We start from the raw sequence: 22,439 nt of genomic DNA on the forward strand, positions 1-22,439 counted from the left end.
ATGAAACAGCCCTGGTTGCCTTGGCTGAATGAGTAAAATACAGCATTGGTATTTTCTTAACAAGCTAACATACGCCACTAGTGCGCAGGCAGGAATAAAAAAAATTGTATGAAGAAAAAAAGGCTTGTTTTTGCATAATCGGCTCTAGAAAAAGAGACAGTTGAAGTTCTGCGTGTTAAGCTGTGTATACGATGGGAAGACGTTCCAGACTCCATATCGCTGAATCCAATTCCAGCACGACTTATGAGCGAATTATGAGCAAATTCGCAGCGTACCACCGCAGAGCCGTGCACACACTGAGGGCTGCGCTTTGGCTTCTGACAATCTCTAATGAATTACAAGACTGGCGGATTCTTTGTCCTCTTTATCTTCAAAAGACTAATTCAGAATAATTGAAGCAAAGCAGCTGGCAACCTGAGCGCGCACACACACACGCATGCACACACACAGCGGTGCCTGACTCGAATTCATAACAGCCGTTCCCACAGCAAGAACTCTGTTTGGATCCAACCAGCCATAGATTTCCTGTATCCGTGACGAGCAGATGAATAGATTTCCTGTTTATTAGATTTCTGAACCGATCCTGCAGTGTGACCACTGAGGACGACTCCGGGTTTGTGGACTCGCACTAAACAGGCAGACGAGCGGCGTGGATGGATGGAGTCTATGGATGACGACTGATCACATTAAAGTGACGGTGGCGGCTGTGGTTCACTGCTGAGTGCTGGAATCATCCAGGGCCAATTCATTTCTGTCTCTTGAAATATGGTGGCTCACAGTGGATGAATATTTTAGCTGGTCGTTAATAAATTATGACCCGAGCCTCACAACTTTAGAAATGTTCTTAGGTATTTTTATATAGATTTATTCATTTATTTATTCGGGACTGAGCCCCGGCGATTAGACCAGCTTGTCGCGTCGACGTGCAACAAACAACCAAGCGTTCGACTCATCAAGCTCTACGTCGCGTACGCTCTAATTTATTTGATACGACAAACAAGAAGTGACATATTTTAAGTTGTTTAATATCGCCCAAAAATGTACTGTTCGTTTTTGAACTGAATATATCACAGGCAATTTTGCACTTTGTTTTCTGATGTCTCCAATTTTACAATTTTATGCACTGAAAACAGTAGAAGACAATAAACAATGTTTACCAGCCTCTAAATCATTGTGGTAATTCTTCATATTTATGGATATAGTTAGAACGTTGGATCGGCTTTGAGCATGAAAGATCCACAATGCAGAACACTGACTGCATAACGTTCTGTAACTGGCAGGCAGAACATGATTAAAGCAGCAATGTAGGACATACTATTGGTTATTCAAACATGACAGTCATAAATGTTGGCTTGTGATTGGACAACGCCCCATAACAAAAGACGTATAACTGCAGCCCAGCCCTCTGCTCACTCCTTTTTCCAAATGCCGTGAGGTAAGGCATTCACAATTCTCCTTACTGCAACTAAGGACATAGATTAATGTGAATCTTTGTGTACATGTTGAATCGGGCTTTCCTAATGTCAAAATGCTGCTTTGCTCATGTTCTGCCTGTAGACAGGGTATTCATGTGCCACAATTTGGACATTCTGTTCCCCCACTTTAAGTCTTTACTATCCAACCCATTTCATGTAGACGCAGAAATGACCGAGTTCGTAGCGTTTGTTTCCAAGGTTGCAAAAGCAGAGCTCATTCAAACACCCACGTGTTTGTCTTATCAAGGCCTAAAATTTACATTTGACAGCCTCATCCCCCCCCCAAAAAAACTGGAGGTGAAAAATCTGCATCATTTGCACACACAGGCTTATGAGAGGTCGGGGCCATCGGGGGTCGGCGTGCTAATCACGGTTTCAGTTTGTCCTTTACACTTTTAAATACACTATACTGCCAATACGCAATTGTTCAGTATTCCTATTATTGAAATCTTCTTTTACTTAGACTTATATACTGGTTAATACATCTTTTCTGAAAGTGCCGTCAGTTTGTCAGCTGCAAGTCCATGGGGTGGGCTCAGTCCCGCTAACCCTGCTTGCAGGTTTAAATGTTTTTAAATTTTTACCAACAACGTTTATTCCAAGTTCTGAAATTATTTTCTGAAAAAACATTATTACCTTCCATGAACAGTTTCAGACTTACAGGATGAATGCTGTAAAATATACACTTCTCTCTCTGTCATTGTGCTCAGAACACAGAACAAGCAGAAATCCCATATCTGCTGGCTTGACTGTTGCCGTCAAACTGGTGGATGGCTTGACCGCAGTCCTGGCTTCATAGGAAATTTCACTTGTTCCCGTCAACTACACACTAAAGAGTCCGTGCGAAACGTGCGCTTGAATTTTAATCAAACGACGCTTCGAGGCAGATAAAAAATCCTCGATTATTTTTTGTAATCGATGTACTCGAGTTACTCGAAGAATCGTTGCAGCCCTAGACCCAATAGACTTGCATGGCATTAGGGTTACCGATAAGGCTGGAATTAGGGTTAGGGTTAGGGTTACTGCTGGAATTAGGGTTAGGGTTTCGGGGGTTCCTCATGGGCTAGAAGCCCCAAATTTGATGTGACTGTGTCTTGAGGGATCCTGATGAACCTGCAAGTGGTCCCATGTCTCTAGGACAAAGTTGACTTTTGACCCCATAGACTTGCATGGCATTAGGGTTAGCGATAAGGCTGGAATTAGGGTTAGGGTTAGGGTTACTGCTGGAATTAGGGTTAGGGTTTCGGGGGTTCCTCATGGGCTAGAAGCCCCAAATTTGACGTGACTGTGTCTTGAGGGATCCTGATGAACCTGCAAGTGGTCCCATGTCTCTAGGACAAAGTTGACTTTTGACCCCATAGACTTGCATGGCATTAGGGCAGTGGTTCTCAAACTTTCTCTGTCACGCCCCACCTTGGAGGAAGAAAATTATTTTTCATACCCCCCCCCGCCAATTTAACTAGAATGTACAGACAGTTGTGTACAAAGGGGTACACAAATGAAGGAAGAAAAATGAAAAGTTGTCAGAAAAAAAAATATTCAAGTAAAGTACAAATACCAGAAAAATCTACTTAAGTTGTACTTCATTACTTCCCACCTCTGGAAACACCAGTAAAAAAGGGGGAAGGTGTCTCCCATTAGTTTGTTTTCAATTGATATAATCAGAAAATTCTTTCTGTCTTCGATTAGTTGATTGTTATGGTTGATTGACACAACCTGTGTTTCCAAAAAACTGCATTTCACGACTTGCCTCAAAGTCACTCTAAGATTTTTCAACATTGATGACTTGTATATTTGACCGGCAGAGTAAAAAAAAAAACACAACACCACAGAGGTGCAGTCCACAAACTGTAGCCACACTGTGTGCACCATTACTGTCATACCCTGCCAAGGCGTGGAAGCGCTAACTTACTGATGACTGCAGGTAGGTCGAGCACTTCCACTGTTTTGGCTGCAGGCGATGACCTAAAACACAAAAGTGAGAGAGAGAGAAAGAGAGAGAGTGAGCAGAGCATTAACCTGACAACACACGAGAGACACACAATTCATGGAGGCACTCTGATGTCGTTTCCCTGCTTTGGGTGAGCCAAAAGGGACGAGAGCGTCGGCGATGAGCAGGATCAGGGCTGTTCGGTTGGTTTTGGTGAGAAAAAAAACAAAATTCGAGCAGATTTCATTTCACTCTTGAATTGATGTGTGGAACTTGCTGCTGCTTGTGGGTTCGATTCCAGGCCGGGGGCCTTGCTGTTTGGAGTTTGCATGCTCTCCCTGTGCCTGCGTGGGTTCTCTCCAGGCTCCCCGGCTTCCTCCCACAGTCCAAAAACAAAACATGCATGTGAGGTGAATTGGAAACTCTAAACCGAAATTGTTCGTAGGTGCGTGTGTGTGAGCGAATTTTGGATTTTCTTTGGTTAATGTGCTAAAAACAAAAACAAAAATAAAAAATAAAATCAACCAATTACACTACCTTCATGTCCCGTTAGTCATTGAGAGCAGTAGGTTGAAAGTCACTCTCTACGCCTCCATTTCCATTATTATTGGTTTCTATGGAAGAGGTGGTGTAGCTTGTCCATCTTACAGAGAAAGTCGGAGGTTGTCCTGTTGATAGCTGTTACGATCAGGAGGGCGTTTTTAGACTGTGTTTGTCATAACAGTGAGATCAAATAAAAGGCAATTTGCTGTTGGGGAATCTGCTTCTGCTTCAACTCAGCAAAAGCCCGAGTCTGCCACCAGAATTACTGACAAGCCAGAAATTTATCAGCCTCTGCGTCCGATAGTCTGCTAGAAGGAAAACAAGTCTCTCGCTGGCCATTATAATAATCGGCTTAGCTTGTCTCTGTGAAACCAAATATCAAACATTTGCTTTTTGCGCACGTCAGCGTTTTTAGAAGTTGGCCAATCTTTGGGTGTTGCACTGCAAGTTTGTTTGCACCTGCTGCTCACAGAATCTTTCCATGTTTTCACCGCCAAGTATTTACCATCGCACAGTCGAGCAACTTTAGTGTGTCACGTTTTTGCCAGAGGAATAAACAAAGGCCGTACAGAGAGCGGCCTTCGCCTTCCCACCTCTGTTCATAACAGCCAACATGGCACCGCGATCCCATAGCAACACTGTTTCCTTCCCTTCGTCTTTCTTTCGCCAGTGCTCCTCGCCTCCGACTTGCACGTAGCCCCTGCGGCGTGCGTTGTTGGCCACACAGGTGTGTGTTGCGCTGCGTCTGTGCGATGTTTGAGGCTGATGGCACTGCCTGGCAGTTGTGACAGGGACACAACTCATTCTACAATGAAGAAAGTAGGCTATTGTTACTAAGACCTCTCTGTCGCAATCTCTTTCGATTCAGCATCAGACGTTGCTGCAACAACGACAGTGGCTATTCCTAGCTAAATGCAGTACTATGGAGTTTAGATTTTAGTTTGTCCATGATGTGACATCTAGCCATAAGCACATGGGTATGGCCTAGTGTGTCTCCACCACACCATGAAAAAAACAAAATTACTTAAATTATTAAATTATTAATTTTTATAAGAAATTTCTACAGACTCTACATGCTGTTTTGTCTGACATAGTCCAGAACCGCCTCCACATCCTGACACCGTAATATAATGTCCTGTAGTGATGCTAACTGCATCAGTGCATTCAACTTAACTTGAACTCCAATTGTACCAAATGTCATAGGCAACTCCTGGACTCTGCAGGTCCATAAGAGCTGGTGTTTGCATGGATAGTAACCTGCAGCAGAACAGTCCGACCTTGCGTTGTGCTTGTCGAGTGAAACCTGTGATTTCATTTTACCGCTTTTGATGGTTTTACTACATGGCTTTTTACTCTGGGCCACACCAGCGTGTGAATCAGTACAGCCATCACGTAACATAGGGGTTATGGTAGAAGATGCTGCCTCCAATGGCTGTACGAGCAGAGCCAAAAGAAAGAAAAGAGGAACAATGTTATGCAGACTATGAAGAGCTGATGCAGATGCAAGTCACACAGTATCGCAATGGGTGGATAGAAGTTCTTAATTTGAAAGTTTTTAGTGATGAAACGCTGACAATGACAATGCAACGTGTGGAAGAAAAAAACAAAAAAAACAAAACAGGAGTCAGCTGCCCAAGTGTAGGATGCAGTGTCACTCAGTACCCTAAAAGGCAGTGTCCAATGAACCGAGCACGCATTAAAACACCTCAGCAGTATTGAGCACTGACATTTTTTAAGGGAATGGAAAATAAACATGGTTACAAATCAACTTCTTGGCCAGGCTTTCAAAACACATGTGCACAGAGGCCTGAGAGTCGTCGAATCCCCGCAGAGACCAGGTTGTTGTAACAAACGATGATTACGAGCTCGTTCCACTTAATGTCATCCATTTGTCGGGGGCGCTCGTTAATATCAGCCAAGGTCAAAACGAGAGTAGGTACATTAGCAGCGTGGCGACTTGAGGCAATGTACATAAACACACCCTCCACCACCATCACCACGACGCCGGTACCAGCAGGTTATAAATACCACGCATTTGGAGCTCGAGCTGTCACGCTCCAAAACAGCAGTTTGCTAAAATTATGACACAGATCTGGCTTTAATCCGCGCGAGCAGATTGCCGCATTCCCCGTTGCCAATAAAAACCATTTGCCCTTGATGTTGTCTGACAAGAACTAATTATCCGTCCAGCGCTTCCCCTCCAGCGCCAGCAATTAGACCTCGATGATTAGGACTGATGGGAAGTGAAAATGTGAATTCATTCCAGTGTCCTCAGATTGCGCTGCTGATACACAAACACAAATTTCTAACAGCAGCAAAGAACTGCAGCTCTCGCGAGATGTGTCTCTTCTGGTCACCATCTTACATACAAATTTAGCCGTCTCTTTAGGGTCAACTGGATGATTTGCACATCTAATCTTCTGCACAATAATTTTTTCTTCCCATTTGTTTTGCAGTTTGGTCTCACTTCATGTTTTTGCCAACCTGCAGTTAACAATTTTGGTGCAATGCAAAAACACAGAAACGTTTCCTCATCTGAGATAAATGGATCCGCTTGCAAATGATTGTGGACTTTTTGTCTGTTTGCATGTATGTCTGTTTGCAGCAGACTTTCAATCAGAGACCAGAAACAGTCACGGTCAAGCTCTCCAAAAACAGAGGCCATAAAGATTCTTTTCACCATATGAGTAGAGGGCCTCAAGTAGCAACAGTTGTCCAGTGAGAACCAGATTTTTTTTTATTTAAAATGTGTAAGATTATAAATTGCACATTTGCATAACTTTTAAATCATCATTCAGTTCTCATTGACTCCATTTACAAAATCCTGAGCGTCGAAGTTTTTTCAAATGCACAGGTTGGTTGGGATTGACTCCTGCCGCTCTGCTACCCTGAGTGCAGGAGAAAGAGTGAGAAAAAATGGATTGATGAAAGGATGGAAGTAACTAACCTGATCCTTGTTTGCTTGTCCTTCCTGCATAACTGTGAAAAACAAAGGATGCTGTAGTATTTATAACGCGCACACTGACAACTGCCGGCCACCCACACAGGCTCGACCTCAGCCAGGTAAATTTTCGGCAAAACAAACATTAAACTAGACTGTTTAACTGTTTAAATTGCATGAAGGCAACTAGTGAGCACATGCTTGACATCTTCTGTCACTCTGTTCTCACACTGTAACACAATGCTTACATTAAAGGTTTTTGTAAAATTTGGAGATTTTGAGAAGAAAAAGTGACATCAAGTGGTTAGATTGCAGCGCTCACCTTCTCACCCTTCCTCGCCTGAGTTTGCCAGTGAACTACAGTAGCCTGCGAGCACAAACCTGGATGCCTTGTCCACCTTCTTCTTCTTTGGTTTATATGAAACGTTTAGTCAGGCAAGCTGGATTGTCCACACCAGGATTCTTTACAAATGTGGGGTGCAATATGGCAGCTAACTAGGAGCAATACCATCGCTGTATGTATATTCTTACTAAATTACTTTTTTTGAACCGTGAGGACACACTTTTATTAATAAATTTAGGGGCAGTATAGTAAGCTTTCACCAATATAAAAATCATACATCAGACCAAATATTACACACTGGACCTTATATAGAACCTGCGATGAGTAACAATGGTCTCATTCATTCAGACATTGGAAGATGGATGCAGTATTTGCTAGAAAAAGCACAAACGAGATATACTGATCAGAATCCAGAATGCAAATACATTTTATACATACATACGTAAACACCAAAAACTGAATTTGATTAACAAGATCACCATGACTTTCTCACTCTGTGGCAGACCAACAGCTCGTGTGATACATGTTGCGCACCAAATCTGTGGACTTTCTTCAAAAGGCTTCGTTTTTCTGTTTTAGCTCTTAGTAGGTTTCTTCCAGCTGGGCTGCAAGACGGATCATTACTGCTCATCTCAGCTCATCGGGGGTCGGGTGTCAGCAGCAACTATTTTCTCATTAATGTCCGTCTTCCCTCCCTCCACCGCTGTGACAAGCAGAAGCCTTGCACCGTGCCCTGTTCCCCCTTGAAAGCTTGCATGAGCTTTCCCCCGCCGTATTACACGGCGTCAACATTTTGCAAGGGTGCTGCTCACCCTCTCGCTGTCATGACCCTCTGTCCCTGGAGCAACAACTAAGCTGTCATTGCTGAACCTCGGGCACAGAAAAAGGGGAGCAGAGGGTGAGTGGAGGAGCGTCCAAGAGCACTACACAAATAAACAAGCCACAGGCAGCAGAGACAGAGCACTTTTAATCCCAAGTTTTGTAGATCATGGATATATACAAATTAAAGAAAAAAATCATCCATCCGTCCATTTTCTATCACTGCTTAACCTGCAATTGGGTTCACTGGGCTGCTGTAGCCTATCCTTGCTGTCTTAAGGTGACGACTGTGTTACACTCTGGATAAGTCACGCTAAAAATCCCTTGAAAGTTGGAATTAGCCTAGGGTGCATATGTTTGGGAGGAACCTGGAGAGCCTCAACGCAGTCACACATGGAGAACATGAAAGCTCCATAGAGAAAGGCCTCAGTTGGGAATAGAACCGACAACCGTCTTACAGCGAGACTTCTGTCACCATTTATAAAGCTTTATTTAAAAAAAAGAAATCCCTCTATCCCTCATGGAATGGTACATGGAGGCTGTCAGGCGACAAAATATCGAGCACAGGCCAAGCAGGCACTGGCGCGACAAGCTCCAGGTGTCAGAAGTGTGAGCTGAAATGACACACTGCTGCAAAAATGATTGGGAAATCTTGTGTGTGGACTGGCTATGAGGTTGAAAGACAACTGGAACATAAGCAGAGGGTAAAAATTTTATTTTTAATTTTAAATGTGCAATTTATTTACTATTTCTACCGGAAATAAAGTCAACATCCAAAGTAAAAATCAGTTTGGATGTGGACACAAAAGACCAAACCTCATCATAAAAAGTTGCATTTTAAAAAACATCTACATACACATGCGGGAGGCCTCAGCACACTACCAGGGGAGAGAATCGCAACAGAGATGCAGCAGAGAACATTGTGCAGCACGCCAAGGCAGGACAGAGTAGACCAGGGAACACTGGCACAGGCACTCGTGCTGTTATTTCCAGATTCATGATGCGTTCACTCCAAACCCACCTCTATTATTGTCTCATTGGTATTCCTCAGCGCGCCTCAACGCTCAGGAGATGGAGAGGTCAGCCCAGACGGCTTCAATTTCAGAATTTAGGAGCTAACAAACTGACTGACGCTGAGCTTATTGCCTAGATGGAGATGTGCTTTTCTTCCTGATCTGATACCAGAAAATATGTTAGAAAAAAACAACCTTGAAGGCTGTATTTCGTCGACTGGTCAAGTACAGAGTGCCGCAGGCTCCAGGAACACTGACAGACAGCAGGCAGAGTGGAAACACCCCATCTCCACCGCCAACTGAAAACGTCGACACGTTAGAGTCTGCAGTTAAATGACCAGTCAGCGCAGGTGGTGGCGTTTCTTTTTTCTGCTTTAGTTGCAAAGCAATTCCCGATTGAAAGCCACATAGATTGGCAGCTTTTTAACTAGACAGGCAAACAGACAGCACTGATTTCTATCGCTCCTCAGCCTCCCACTCTGCCAGGCATCACTCAGCCTGCTTTTGCCTCGGCGTGTGGGAGTGAACCAGTTTGATGGCACCAGTGTGGTATTTTTCGTATGTGTTAGCCTTGGAAAACAAGGAATGACTTCCTGATTTGTATAGTGCACCAATCAGATCCAGCCAACCAGTTAAGCATACTTCCTAGGCCACACCTTCACCAGCAGTTTAAGAGTCATATGCAGTCAAGACAACCATTTGGTATGCCCCAATTTGAATCAAATGAGTGATTAACAATAGTGTGCTGTCCCAACCTGCAAACTTACTTGGCTGGAAAGAAATTGCACCATGGTTGTGTTGGGATCTAATGTCCCTTCGCAACAGCTCTCTGTAGTTTACACAGGGACAAATTTGCCTGTGACTTTCATTCGCTGTTTTGTTTCCTTTTCCCCAAATAGCACCAACGTCGCAGAGCTGAGAAAAAGACATTTACAGTTGTGGCTTCCGTCTCTACAGCCCAAGACTGGGAGCAGCAGGTGAGACACATCTAAATGCTAATGTCCTGCTGTTCCTCCCTGCAGAAAGCCACGTTAATGAGCTGGTCAGTAAACAAAAGTTTAGCCCGAGATGTGATATTAATGGCAGCGCACAGGAAGAGGATTTTTTTTAACAACTTTGAACACAGCAGGGAGGATGGTCAAATTGGTTCAACAAGGGTCTGCAAACAGACAGACAGACACAGGTTTAGGCATTCTGTCATGCAGTACAACTCAGGGCTTTTGAATATATCATCTGACACTTTTTCACATAATTCTGTTGCTGGTACAGAGAAAGACTTCACCAACAGAATCCTGACAGTATATAACTTCCGAGGCATACTGTAAAATATATAGAGCCTATCATCCAATACTACATCCTTTGCCCCACTTTAGAATACCACGCAGTAGGTGATATCCAGGTTTTGTTTTGTTTTGCTCTTGAAGCATCAGTTCAGTTTTTAACTAAAATCATGTAAACTCAGGTCTATGTCATAAAGTGAGTGTGGAGCGATAACATAAGATCCATCCATACTAATCCACGGAAATACAAAAATACAATTATATTAACAAAGATCTAGACATTAATATAGATATTTCATATTCTTTTAAGAAGGGTTGGTGAGTTTGTTAGCGCTGCCACTCCTTGGTGTTGAAGTTGAGATTAGGCCGTTGTGTTAAATTTGAAATAAGCATTGGGGGAAGTGTTGGATTGGAAAAGGTGCAGTCAACCTCCAATCAAGGAAACTATTGAAAACCAAAAGCTTAAAGCCCGACCTGTGCCAACAGAGCAGCAGCCAAACGCATTGGAAGACAATGAACTGAGGTACTTGTAGTATGGATGTTAAGTAGGTCACAGAGCTATTTCAAAATCCATTATAAAGTGCTACATGAGATATTACAAAGAATTTTAATCAGTACATAATGAAGAATCTGTGTCTGTCAGTTTTTAGTCCCCCCCCCCCACTCAATGCTGAACACAGAAGCTAGCTGGGTGAGAGAGCTGTCATGGTTTTATATAAAATTATCTTTTCATGGCTGACTAAACAGCAAGGCACTTACATTTTACATAGTACAGTTTCAATACCAGCAATCCTTTATATATAGAACACAGCAGAAACGTGAGAAACGTGGGCTTTTTCCATCCACACATGGGTCCAAATTTGGGTCATCAAAATCTCTAAATTAGAACATATTTACATAATTTTACATCAGGTTTTTTTTATATATAAATTCTATAACATGCTGAAGCTCAGCGTTGGCCTGTGAAGTTGACTACAGTGGTGACACTAGCTGGCTGTAGTGAAGATGTCATCTGCTGATAAATGTTCCACAGATGGTGAATGGAACGACTTGTTGGACAGTGTGACGGAGACCATGATGATCACGCTGGTGATTCACAGCAGTATGATTGGCCGACACACTTGGGTATGTAGTAGTTCAAATGGAATATCACAAAGATATGTGGGCCTACGAGCATGACTTCCATGCGAGTTTAAATAAAATCAACTGTGGAAAAAAATGTGTTTATTGTTAATTACTTGTCTGTGTGTGATTACAGACAAAGACATGTAGCAATATAAATTCTAAGTTTATTTGTAACCTTTGGGACGCCTTTTATTTTTTTTAAATGTCCATTAAAAAATAATTCATCACTTTTAAATAAAAAAAATAAAAAAAACTTGAGTTAGGCACGCTTGCTTGCTATGAGCTGAACAGATTCATATTCTCTACAGCAGCAAATTTGTCTGAAACATTTGAATATAAAACCTTTGTCATTCATCATTTTTCACTTGCTGCCTTATGCGACCAAATCAGCACACATCATTTTGCTCATTCTACGGTTTTTACTGATCTCATAGTCTTTTTGTGTTTGCCAAAGGCCATAACAGTATGTTATCATCCCCCCACCCACACAGATGCTGTGACCGGAGTAACACATACAAATGTTTGTTATGTGAAATCGGTGGCTTAGATAGCAAAGCTTTTAAGGAGATATTATACATGATATTGCATAACAGAGAGCAGATGTCCCTGTGGCACCATTCAGCTTGCTTCAGCAAAGTAATCTCGACAAAAATAACATTTCAGAACAATGTGATATGTGTATTTGCAGTATTTAAAAAAATAAATCCCAAATTTGCTTGGGCTGCGAGCATCCTGAGGACAAGCGCATCACAAAGTTTCAGTGAGGCGTCTCAGCTTTCAGCAAAGCAGCAAGTCGGTGTGCCACATCTATTTTCCGAGGTCTTCAAGCAGTATTTTATTCTCTCTCAGGTCCCTTCTTCACTCTCTCATCTTCTATGTTAGCACTGGTCATTTTCAGCTGCACTGCAGCCATTGTCGCCCCTCTGATTCACTCTGTGCTGCCATCTCTCCCTGATTTGCACATCTTGGAGGATATACGTCAACATTCCACCATACACTCACAAGCACAACTAGACAGAGTGCGATTTTTGTGACTTTTTTTTTTTTTTTTTTTTTTAAGTTAGAACTTTTCTGTCCATGAGAGGTGTTACCTTTCCTTTTTTTGGCTACATAAAAGTGATTATTCATGTTTTTTATAGCCGCGTGCAGAGGCTGCAATGCGTCTTTTTGGGGTCAGTAACCTGCGATTCCAACGGATTAGGGATACAATGCTGAATACTGTCTGTTCCTTCACAGTGAGGCAACAGTAATTGACAAAATGGCCACATAAGGTTAAATAAATCACTGACAACAAAATATGAAAACTGGAACTCTGAATCCACTTAATTGCGTCACATGAATGCCACCTCCATGCAGATGACGACTGATATGCAGCGGAACCTGCAAAAATTAGAATCAACTCCGGGGAGGAAAAAGCTAAGAAGCAGACACGCGGTGCAGAACAAGTGGCAGGGCTGCAGACATGCAGCATAAGATAGCCCAGAAATGTCAGAGAAGAGGGTGATGCCTCGTAATTATCGTTCTCCACAGCTGGGCCAGGGCAAGCACACGCTCTTGTTGGAGCTCGTGGCCTGTTCTCTGTGAACAATAAACAGAGTGGCTGTCAGCGGCTGGCCTCCCCTGTGGCCGGACTGGTACAGAGTGGAGGCAGCACAGCACAGCATAGCAGGCACCCGAGGAGACACAGAAGAGTGCGTAGCACATACCGTCCTCACACACACAAACCCCAACCGATGGTGTGGGGGAAAAGAAGGTGGTTTGTTATTTCTTCTTTTTTTTTTTTAACCTTCAGCGATGAGCCTGACGACCTGAGCTGGAGGATTTCAACTGATTACGCCAGTCAGATAATGATGGAGGGCGTGTGAGGATGGAGAGGAAGCCAAGACATCAAGGTGAAATGGGTGTTTTCTTACAAAGTGGCACCCAAAGAGGAGGATGATGATGATGATGATGATGATGATGATGATGATGATGATGAAGTCTTGCGCACGTCCCGGGAGCTGTTTACCAAAAAACGGGAATGAAACAAAACACTGAGAGCAACTCGGGAATGGAGATTCAGGCATCAGCCACACGAGGCGAATCAGTCATACAAGTAACAGGCAAAAACAAAAACAAACAAAACCGTTGTTTTTTTGGGGGGGGGTGGGGGGGTTTAAGGCGTAGACTCGTTGGCGCATGGATGAATCACGGAGCGCAGAAACTGCGTTAAGCGGTGAGAGCAGCTTCACACCGGGAGCTCGAGCCTCGGGACGGACCGAGCCCTCGCCATCATCACCAAGAGGCTGGTGTTTGTTTCAAACACACGCGCGCGCGCGCACACACACACACACACACACACACACACACACACACACACACACAAACATCAGCACCACCTGCATTGGAACTGGAGCTCACCGCCATGTTAACGCTAATGCTGTGGACACATCCGCAGGCGGAGCGGAGCAGCATCCACCCGCGACTCCTCCGGATGCCTCGGCGGGAGGGAAGAACGCGAACCTCGCCGAGCTCACCCGCCTTCGCCGACCGTTTACAGGCTGTAAGGAACAAGCGAATCTTACCTGGAGAATGTCATACGCAGGCCGAGTCAACTCCGTTTACGGGTACGAGAGGGATGGACGCACATCACTCGCTGTGTGTGTGTTTGTGTGTGTGGGTGGGTGAGAGAGTGAGAGTGAGCAAGGGAGGGAGGATGGGAGGGATGGAGGGAGCGCGCTTGTGTGTATGTGTGTTTCACCGACAGCAAACGTACGGAGAACAGCAGCGCCCCGGAACGAGCATAAGCTAAGAAAAGAAAAAAAAAAAAAAAACGGGCCCACTGCGGTTGTCTGCTCCGTGAACGCACCACCGCCTTGCACGAGAGCCGGGGAGCGCGTCGTTGCGGTGCACGTTTCCCCGCGTCACACCGGTGTTATGCAGGAGAAAGTGAATAAAGTGGAGGAGGTGAGGGGGGGTACATCAGCCGCAGGCCCCGCCCCTCAACTGAGCTCGTTCGTGATATCATACGTACGAATGTCTTCCCCTTATGTGTGACGTTCGAATTCTTCTCTGGACTCCAATGCGGCCAAGAGAATGGAGCGGCTAGAGATAAAAGCAATAAGCAACACACAAACAAAAGATGAAAGGGAAGCCCGTTTAAATAATCTATTTGGGTATTTGAGGTTATCGTGTGGATCCATGCACTCCATATGATCCTGCAGAATGCGACAGTGATCACAAATGCTAATAGGTATAATACTATATGTATATATTTTAAATGAGGGTGGCAGTCACGCAATACTATGGATATCAGCCGCAGTAAAAACCTTACTTTAGCATATTTATGCTCATATTTGTGCTGATCCAGGTATTTTGTCAACATTCAACATGCAGAAATGCTTAAAACAATGACAAACAGATGAAGAGCGGTCATAAGGAGTCAACTGGAAAACATGGATATGGAGCGAAAAGGTCTGAAATAGTAACAGCTCTGCAGAGCATGGGAAGAAGAGATACAAAAGATAATGACGGACCTGAATGCTCGAACACCAATGTCAGAGGAGAGGATGAGATGAAGCCCATCAGTCTTGTGGAGGAGGCCAACAACCTTTTACAAGACCTGGAGGGATTTGAAAACAAAACGGGGGCATCTGCAAGCAAAGACTCGGGGAAGAGGTCTCTGAACTCTGAGGACAAAAACCTCAATGAAACCAGTGAAATGGAGGAGGCCCAGAGTCTCGCACAAGACCTGGGAGAATTTGGGAATAGTCCTCAGAAGCAAAGAGAAAGGAAAAAGGACAGGAGAGTCACATTTTCAGATAAAAATGAGATTCGGTGGTTTGACCCTGACCCAAGTGCTGCGGCTGAGGAGTCTGAGAGTTCTATACACGACTTTGACAAGGGGACGAAAACCACCCTCCGTAAAAAATGGAAGTATGATTATTCCAACCAAGAAACCCAAACACGGGAAACTGAAACTGAGGCCACGGGTGTTGTGAAGGAGGCTGAGGCGTCATTTGTGTCAGAGTTTGAAAGATTCAGGCGGAATAGTGAAGAAGAAAACATCAGTTCAGGTTTTAGATTTTTAATCCATGAGCCCAAAGCATGTGACGAGTTCAGTGCCGTCCTGGAGGAAGATGAAACGTGTTTACATTATCCCGAATGTCATCTCAACGACCTTTTTAACGCAGAGTCCATGTTCAACGCGGAGGAGAAAGATCACGTCTCATCAAAAGCCAAGGAGTGTGAAACTGAGCGGTTTGGGATAAAGGCTGAGGATAAAAGAATAGGTTCGAAGCATCAACGAGAGTCGCCAAAGGCACTTAAGTCTGGCCAGGGACATTTTGAAGGTGATCCTCAGGTAGTGAAGGTTCTCCCCAAAGAGCTGCAAGGGGCCCAAGAGACACATGAGCAGGTTCGCCTGGATCATCAAATTAAGCTCCGGTTCTACAAGCACAGAGTTGAGTCCCTGGAACACGAGCTGCAGCAGCAGATCTTACTGAATAAAATGGTCAAAAAGGAAAACAGGGAGCTGCAAAAGGCCCTTAAACGCAGTCCGAAGAGCATGGCAGCTGACCTTCATCGAATCGAGAACAATGAGAAAACCTACGTGGAGAGCACCTCATTTGCAAAAAGCTCTCCGTCATTGTGGGGGAGGCTGCGTCAGTTTCTCAGCTTGAGGAAAGCTATGAGTTGGAAATTCTAAAAATGATAATGACATAAAAACCTCACATCATCGTTCACCGCCGGAAGTAGGATGAAAGGACTTCAGCACCCTCTGCTGGTGACAGACGCGCAGTCACGGACGCAGCTGGAGAGGGAGCACATTGAATCCTTCGCCCTGCGTGCCCCCTCGTTATTATTATTTATTAACACGATTGTTATATCATCTTTCTGCTGCTGCCCTTCAATGCACACCGGTCAGCTGCCTGCTTTCTGTGGTCAGGGCCGATTTTTCATCGCTGACATGAACCAAACTGCAAATAGTGGGTGGAGTGCCAAAGGCCTTCACTGCCACTCGCTGGTCATGAGTAAACATTACAGCCAAAAAGGCACGGCGTGAGGGAGTACCAGCTACAACATCATTGGATGAATATGTTGAGTTTATTTCCCTACTGATGAAGTCATAATTTCTCAGGAATATACATGATATGATTTTACTGAGAGTGCTTCCTCCCAAGTTGTTTCCCCAGTACGTTTGCTCCAAGTGCTGTCAGCTTAACATTTTATTTCAAGTTTCTTTCCAAGAAAAATGGACGCAGTCATTAAAATGCAGGCATGTTGCATCTAATGTAAATAAATTGTGACACAATATTAAATGCTCAAAATCAGTATTTATTGCTTGCAAGCAAATGTTGGCTGCAAAAACGAAAAGCTGGGCTTTGTTTATTTTTTTTGTTGTTTTTTTTATCTTGCATAAACACACTGAATACCATCACTCATCCAAAGATGTCTTTAAAGACAGATTATAAACTTGAATACAGTGCAAAAACCATTTTAATGAGATGTTTTACAAAGGCAGTTTAGACATTGTAAAATCATGCTAGATATAATGCAAAGGACACACACACACAAAATAACATGATCACTCTGGCAACAAACAAGAGTCTAACAATAAGTTCCGTTAAGGTCTCCCATGTTGACGCTGTAAATGATTTGATCGCTGCTTGGTTTTAAGCTAGTATTTTGCAGGAAGCCCCTTTGGCCTGTAACGGTTGGGGTTGCCTCCATTTCGGCCCCAGCGGTTTGCTGCCTGATCAGCAGCAGAGTCGGCTGCACTGCCACCCCTCAGTCTGTCCGTCAGCTCTCTGCCATCACTGAAAAAGAGAAGATGAGGCAGCAACTCGTGAATTTCATTCAGTCGGCATCAAGTCGTGGTTAATGCGACAAGCAGCAGTGTGTCCTCACCTGATGACCTTAGCAGCCCATCTCCCTCCTGCTCCTCTCCTGGCAGCGTCGTAGTTCCCTCTGGCATGGAAGTATTTGTCGGAGTTCTTCCAGTTGGCCTCCCTCATGTCTGTGTAGGCTCGACGCATATCACGATATCCTTAAGTAATTGGAAAAGGAACAATTTAAGGTTATATTGATAACAACTAAAAAGAATAAAGAAAAAGCATATACCAAATATTTAGATAAAGAAATAATGTCAGTAGTCCTCACTGTATAGCATAAATAATCAAAATTTATATTATTGATTTAAATTGTACTGTTTTTTACCTTGATAGGCTTGACGTGGAAACTGGTGCCACTGTGCAGTGGTCTCCACAATAAGAACCAGGACGATCGCTGCAACAAGCAACTTCATGTTTGCCTGAAAGAAAAACAAGAGCAGCAAAACATAATGAACGTTGTCAATGATTAGAGTACAGTACAAGAATGCATATACTATATCTTTCTAAAATCTCAATTCATATTTGATCTTTAAACTTACTGTTTGGGCAGAGTTCAGGGTGGCAGTCGACTGCAAAGGTTCTCCTACTACTGTGTCCCAGCACCAGCTGCATGGCCTGTCTTATATAGGCCGACTTTTCGAAGTCACGGAAAACCCAGAGTCTTAATTTGTCTGTCTGAGTGCCAGTAAAGAGCAGGGAAGTCCAGCACTTGCGCAACTGCATGGAAAAAGAAGGAAAGGACCAACACCAAACTAAACTCTGCTTCATGCCATATCCAGACAATGTCCTCATGAAGTGTTTCATAACTGGCAGCAAACAGACAGAAAGGATTTTTCAAAACAGAAATGAATCCTGATAAATGTTGCAAATACAGCTTACTTGCTTGCTGTCTGGTGAAGTGGGCTGGATTTGATCAAGTTTAACACCATTGTGCACTGAAGCTTGCTATTGGGTGATGCCTTCACCTGCCTCGACATGTTGGAAAGTTGTTTACTTGTAGATTTTAACGGGGGACAGGGTGGGAAAATCAATGTTATACTATTGTAAGACTGCTCGCAGTGTCTTAGAGTGTTTCCCCATTGAATCCTTCTGTTGTTGGGACTGATTTCTACTTCTCATTATTAATGTCAACCAAAAGCATAATGTTTAGAACAAATGCTGGAGATTACCATAGTAACTGTTGTGAGAAGTTTTTTTTTTTTTTTTTTTTTAAAGAAAAAACAGCCCAGCAGGGTATTCCAATGTTGCTCAACCAAGTAGTGCAAGTTTTTAAACAGCAAATTCAACGCACTTTTTCTCTACTTTTCATCACTGCAGAATATTGAAGCCAAGCTGTTGCTCTATTATTTTTTTTAAAGAACAAAATTCATGAAGCCAAAGTCAAGTCTGAAACATCTTTTCTCTCTGAGTGTTGTTGCTCTTCCAGTAAGTTTAGTGGTGTGGCTGGCACATTTTTATTAACTGGCTAACACTGATTACAGTCGGTGCCAATATACTTTATGCATGCGTTTTACTTTGGAGGCACAACAGGTTAGTGTTGGGTGTTTTTTTTTTTTTAAACATATATTAACTATGGATAGTTGAGTGTGTTTACAGCTACAGATATTAACAACTAAAAGTATGCACGCCAGGGTGTGGCAAACTGTACTAGCGACACCCAAGAGTATCAAGATGGCCAGAGGGTTTTTTAAGAATGAAAGAAGGACGAAATTAAATAACTAAAATTGAGTGATACAATTGTTATAATTCATGAAAATTAAAATATTTGCAAATTTCACTTGTGTTTGAATAAAAGAATTGTGTGTGTCAACGTCTTGTGTCAAACAAAATCAACAAAAAATGATAACAGAGCAGTTTCATGTGAAATATAGAGTTTTGATATATAGTCAAAGGTTTACATTGGCTGTTGTGCATATATAAACTTCTAAATAATTATCTCTACTACATGCCATTATTCACATCACCTTGTGGCAGCGCTATTGGCACAAATAAAACGTCATGCACTTTGGTCAGTACACAAATGTCAGAGGAAGTACAATGAATAAATATAATTTTGTCATTACAATTTTTGACCGTTAAGCACTTTTCTACATAACTGTGAAAAGGGGATGAAAAGCACCCTCAGATGTGATGGTAATAACACTGTAGTCAGGGCCGATTTTTCATCGCTGACATGAACCAAACTGCAAATAGTGGGTGGAGTGCCAAAGGCCTGCACTGCCACTCGCTGGTCATGAGTAAACATTACAGCCAAAAAGGCACGGCGTGAGGGAGTACCAGCTACAACATCACTGGATGAATATGTTGAGTTTATTTCCCTACTGATGAAGTCATAATTTCTCAGGAATATACATGATATGATTTTACTGAGAGTGCTTCCTCCCAAGTTGTTTCCCCAGTACGTTTGCTCCAAGTGCTGTCAGCTTAACATTTTATTTCAAGTTTCTTTCCAAGAAAAATGGACGCAGTCATTAAAATGCAGGCATGTTGCATCTAATGTAAATAAATTGTGACACAATATTAAATGCTCAAAATCAGTATTTATTGCTTGCAAACAAATGTTGGCTGCAAAAACGAAAAGCTGGGGTTTGTTTGTGTTTTTTTTTTTTTTTTTTTTTTTTTTTTTATCTTGCATAAACACACTGAATACCATCACTCATCCAAAGATGTCTTTAAAGACAGATTATAAACTTGAATACAGTGCAAAAACCATTTTAATGAGATGTTTTACAAAGGCAGTTTAGACATTGTAAAATCATGCTAGATATAATGCAAAGGACACACACACAAAAAAAAACATGATGACTCTGGCAACAAACAAGAGTCTAACAATAAGTTCCGTTAAGGTCTCCCATGTTGACGCTGTAAATGATTTGATCGCTGCTTGGTTTTAAGCTAGTATTTTGCAGGAAGCCCCTTTGGCCTGTAACGGTTGGGGTTGCCTCCATTTCGGCCCCAGCGGTTTGCTGCCTGATCAGCAGCAGAGTCGGCTGCACTGCCACCCCTCAGTCTGTCCGTCAGCTCTCTGCCACCACTGAAAAAGAGAAGATGAGGCAGCAACTCGTGAATTTCATTCAGTCGGCATCAAGTCGTGGTTAATGCGACAAGCAGCAGTGTGTCCTCACCTGATGACCTTAGCAGCCCATCTCCCTCCTGCTCCTCTCCTGGCAGCGTCGTAGTTCCCTCTGGCATGGAAGTATTTGTCGGAGTTCTTCCAGTTGGCCTCCCTCATGTCTGTGTAGGCTCGACGCATATCACGATATCCTTAAGTAATTGGAAAAGGAACAATTTAAGGTTATATTGATAACAACTAAAAAGAATAAAGAAAAAGCATATACCAAATATTTAGATAAACAAATAATGTCAGTAGTCCTCACTGTATAGCATAAATAATCAAAATTTATATTATTGATTTAAATTGTACTGTTTTTTACCTCGATAGGCTTGACGTGGAAACTGGTGCCACTGTGCAGTGGTCTCCACAATAAGAACCAGGACGATCGCCGCAACAAGCAACTTCATGTTTGCCTGAAAGAAAAACAAGAGCAGCAAAACATAATGAAAGTTGTCAATGATTAGAGTACAGTACAAGAATGCATATACTATATCTTTCTAAAATCTCAATTCATATTTGATCTTTAAACTTACTGTTTGGGCAGAGTTCAGGGTGGCAGTCGACTGCAAAGGTTCTCCTACTACTGTGTCCCAGCACCAGCTGCATGGCCTGTCTTATATAGGCCGACTTTTCGAAGTCACGGAAAACCCAGAGTCTTAATTTGTCTGTCTGAGTGCCAGTAAAGAGCAGGAAAATTTCTGCGCTTGCGCAACCACAAGGAACAAACCAACACCCAACTTAGGTTTTACTTTCAGTTTCACCTCATTTGCAGGCATTTTCCTAATCACGTGTTCCATAGCTTTGGCAGCAAATAAGCAGAGACGAGATTTCAAGACAGAAATGAATCCTGCTAAATGTTGCAAATGCAGCTTACTTGCATTTTGTCTAGTGAAGTGGGTTGGATTTGGCCAAGATGAACACCACGGTGCGCTGCAGCTTGCTCCTGGGTGATGCCTTCACCTGCCTCGACATGTCGGAAAGTTGTTAACTTGTAACTTTGAATGGGGAGAAAGGTGGGAAAAATCCAAGTGACACCATTGTAAGACTTGGACAGTGTACTAATTGTAGTATTGTTGGTCTCAGGCAGTTACCACCCTGATTGAGTCCATTTCTGATAACAAATTAAAAAATATCAATATCAAATGTCAAATTAGGAGAATGTCAGTATCTTTTACCTCCTGTCCAATGTCCTCAAAAAGAGAACTGGACTGCCCAAAGAAGAGGCATACTGTAAGTTCATTTCTGTGGCTGTTAAAAAAAAAAAAGACAATCTCTTTTTAGTATTATAAAATGTGTTTTTGCTTGTTGATCTTCCTCTCCATTCCTTCAACTGATGTAATGTTAATGTAACAAATGAAATCCCGGAGTGCATGGTGCAGATATTATATTTATCATTGGTTCAGTCAGATGACTCACTGGCTATAAAACTTCATAAACAAGTGTTTGCTTGTTGCTGCGTGCTTGCTTTTTGTGACCCTTGAACCATGATTTTTTTTTGCTTGCCCTCCTTGCAGTGTCTTCTTACAGTGTTTCCCCATTGAATCCTTGTGTTGTTAGGACTAATTTCTGCTTGTCATCAATAATGCCAACCCAAAGCATAATGTTCAAAACAAATGCTGGAAATGACCCTCAAGAAATGAACTCAACTGTTGTGAAAGTTTTTTTTTTTTTTTTTTTCAAGAAAAAAAATCAGCACTTTCCAGGGCATTCCAATGTTGCTCAATCAAGTCGTGCGAGTTTTTACACACCAAAGTCAACAAACTGTCACCTCTACTCCTCATCACTACAGAATATTGAAGCCAAGCCGTCCTCTGTTTTTAAATAACAAAATTCATCAAGCCAAAGTCAAGTCTGACGCATCTTTTCTCTCTGAGAGGAGTGTTGTGGCTCTCCTACTGGTAAGTTTCGTGGTGCAGCTGGCACATTTCATTAACACTGACTAACACTGTTTGTGGATTTAATAATAAGAATAATACTTTTTA

General features: G+C 42.7%; 2 protein-coding genes and 1 long non-coding RNA gene across 3 annotated transcripts in view; all 3 read right to left on the reverse strand.

Moving 5' to 3' along the window:
- apba2b (amyloid beta (A4) precursor protein-binding, family A, member 2b) overlaps positions 1 to 14,344 on the reverse strand; it is a 44,587-nt gene extending 30,243 nt beyond the window's left edge. The window contains exons 1-2 of the mRNA XM_076021638.1: positions 14,034 to 14,344; positions 3,388 to 3,440 (exon numbers count right to left, since the gene is read on the reverse strand). The gene's annotated coding sequence lies outside the window, so the exon portion shown is untranslated. The remainder of the gene's footprint in view (positions 1 to 3,387; positions 3,441 to 14,033) is intronic.
- On the reverse strand, positions 1,272 to 1,752 carry LOC142887831 (uncharacterized). The gene is made up of 2 exons (XR_012926605.1): positions 1,649 to 1,752; positions 1,272 to 1,465 (listed from the first exon to the last, which is right to left on the reverse strand). It is a non-coding gene; the product is annotated as an uncharacterized LOC142887831 (long non-coding RNA).
- A 2,424-nt stretch (positions 14,345 to 16,768) lies between the features above and the next one.
- Positions 16,769 to 21,147, reverse strand: saa (serum amyloid A). Its single transcript, XM_076025321.1, has 9 exons — positions 20,991 to 21,147; positions 20,777 to 20,870; positions 20,468 to 20,606; positions 20,239 to 20,376; positions 18,052 to 18,059; positions 17,882 to 17,961; positions 17,668 to 17,761; positions 17,359 to 17,497; positions 16,769 to 17,267 (listed from the first exon to the last, which is right to left on the reverse strand). The coding sequence occupies exons 2-9, from the start codon at positions 20,862 to 20,864 to the stop codon at positions 17,129 to 17,131; spliced, it is 825 nt and encodes a 274-aa protein (XP_075881436.1). The 5' UTR covers positions 20,865 to 20,870; positions 20,991 to 21,147; the 3' UTR covers positions 16,769 to 17,128.
- Positions 21,148 to 22,439: the final 1,292 nt, after the last annotated feature.

The sequence above is a fragment of the Nelusetta ayraudi genome, unplaced genomic scaffold (genome assembly GCF_046127955.1).
Source record: "Nelusetta ayraudi isolate G7.1 ecotype Tasmania unplaced genomic scaffold, CSIRO-AGI_Nayr_v1 ptg000002l, whole genome shotgun sequence".
NCBI classification, from domain to species: domain Eukaryota; kingdom Metazoa; phylum Chordata; class Actinopteri; order Tetraodontiformes; family Monacanthidae; genus Nelusetta; species Nelusetta ayraudi.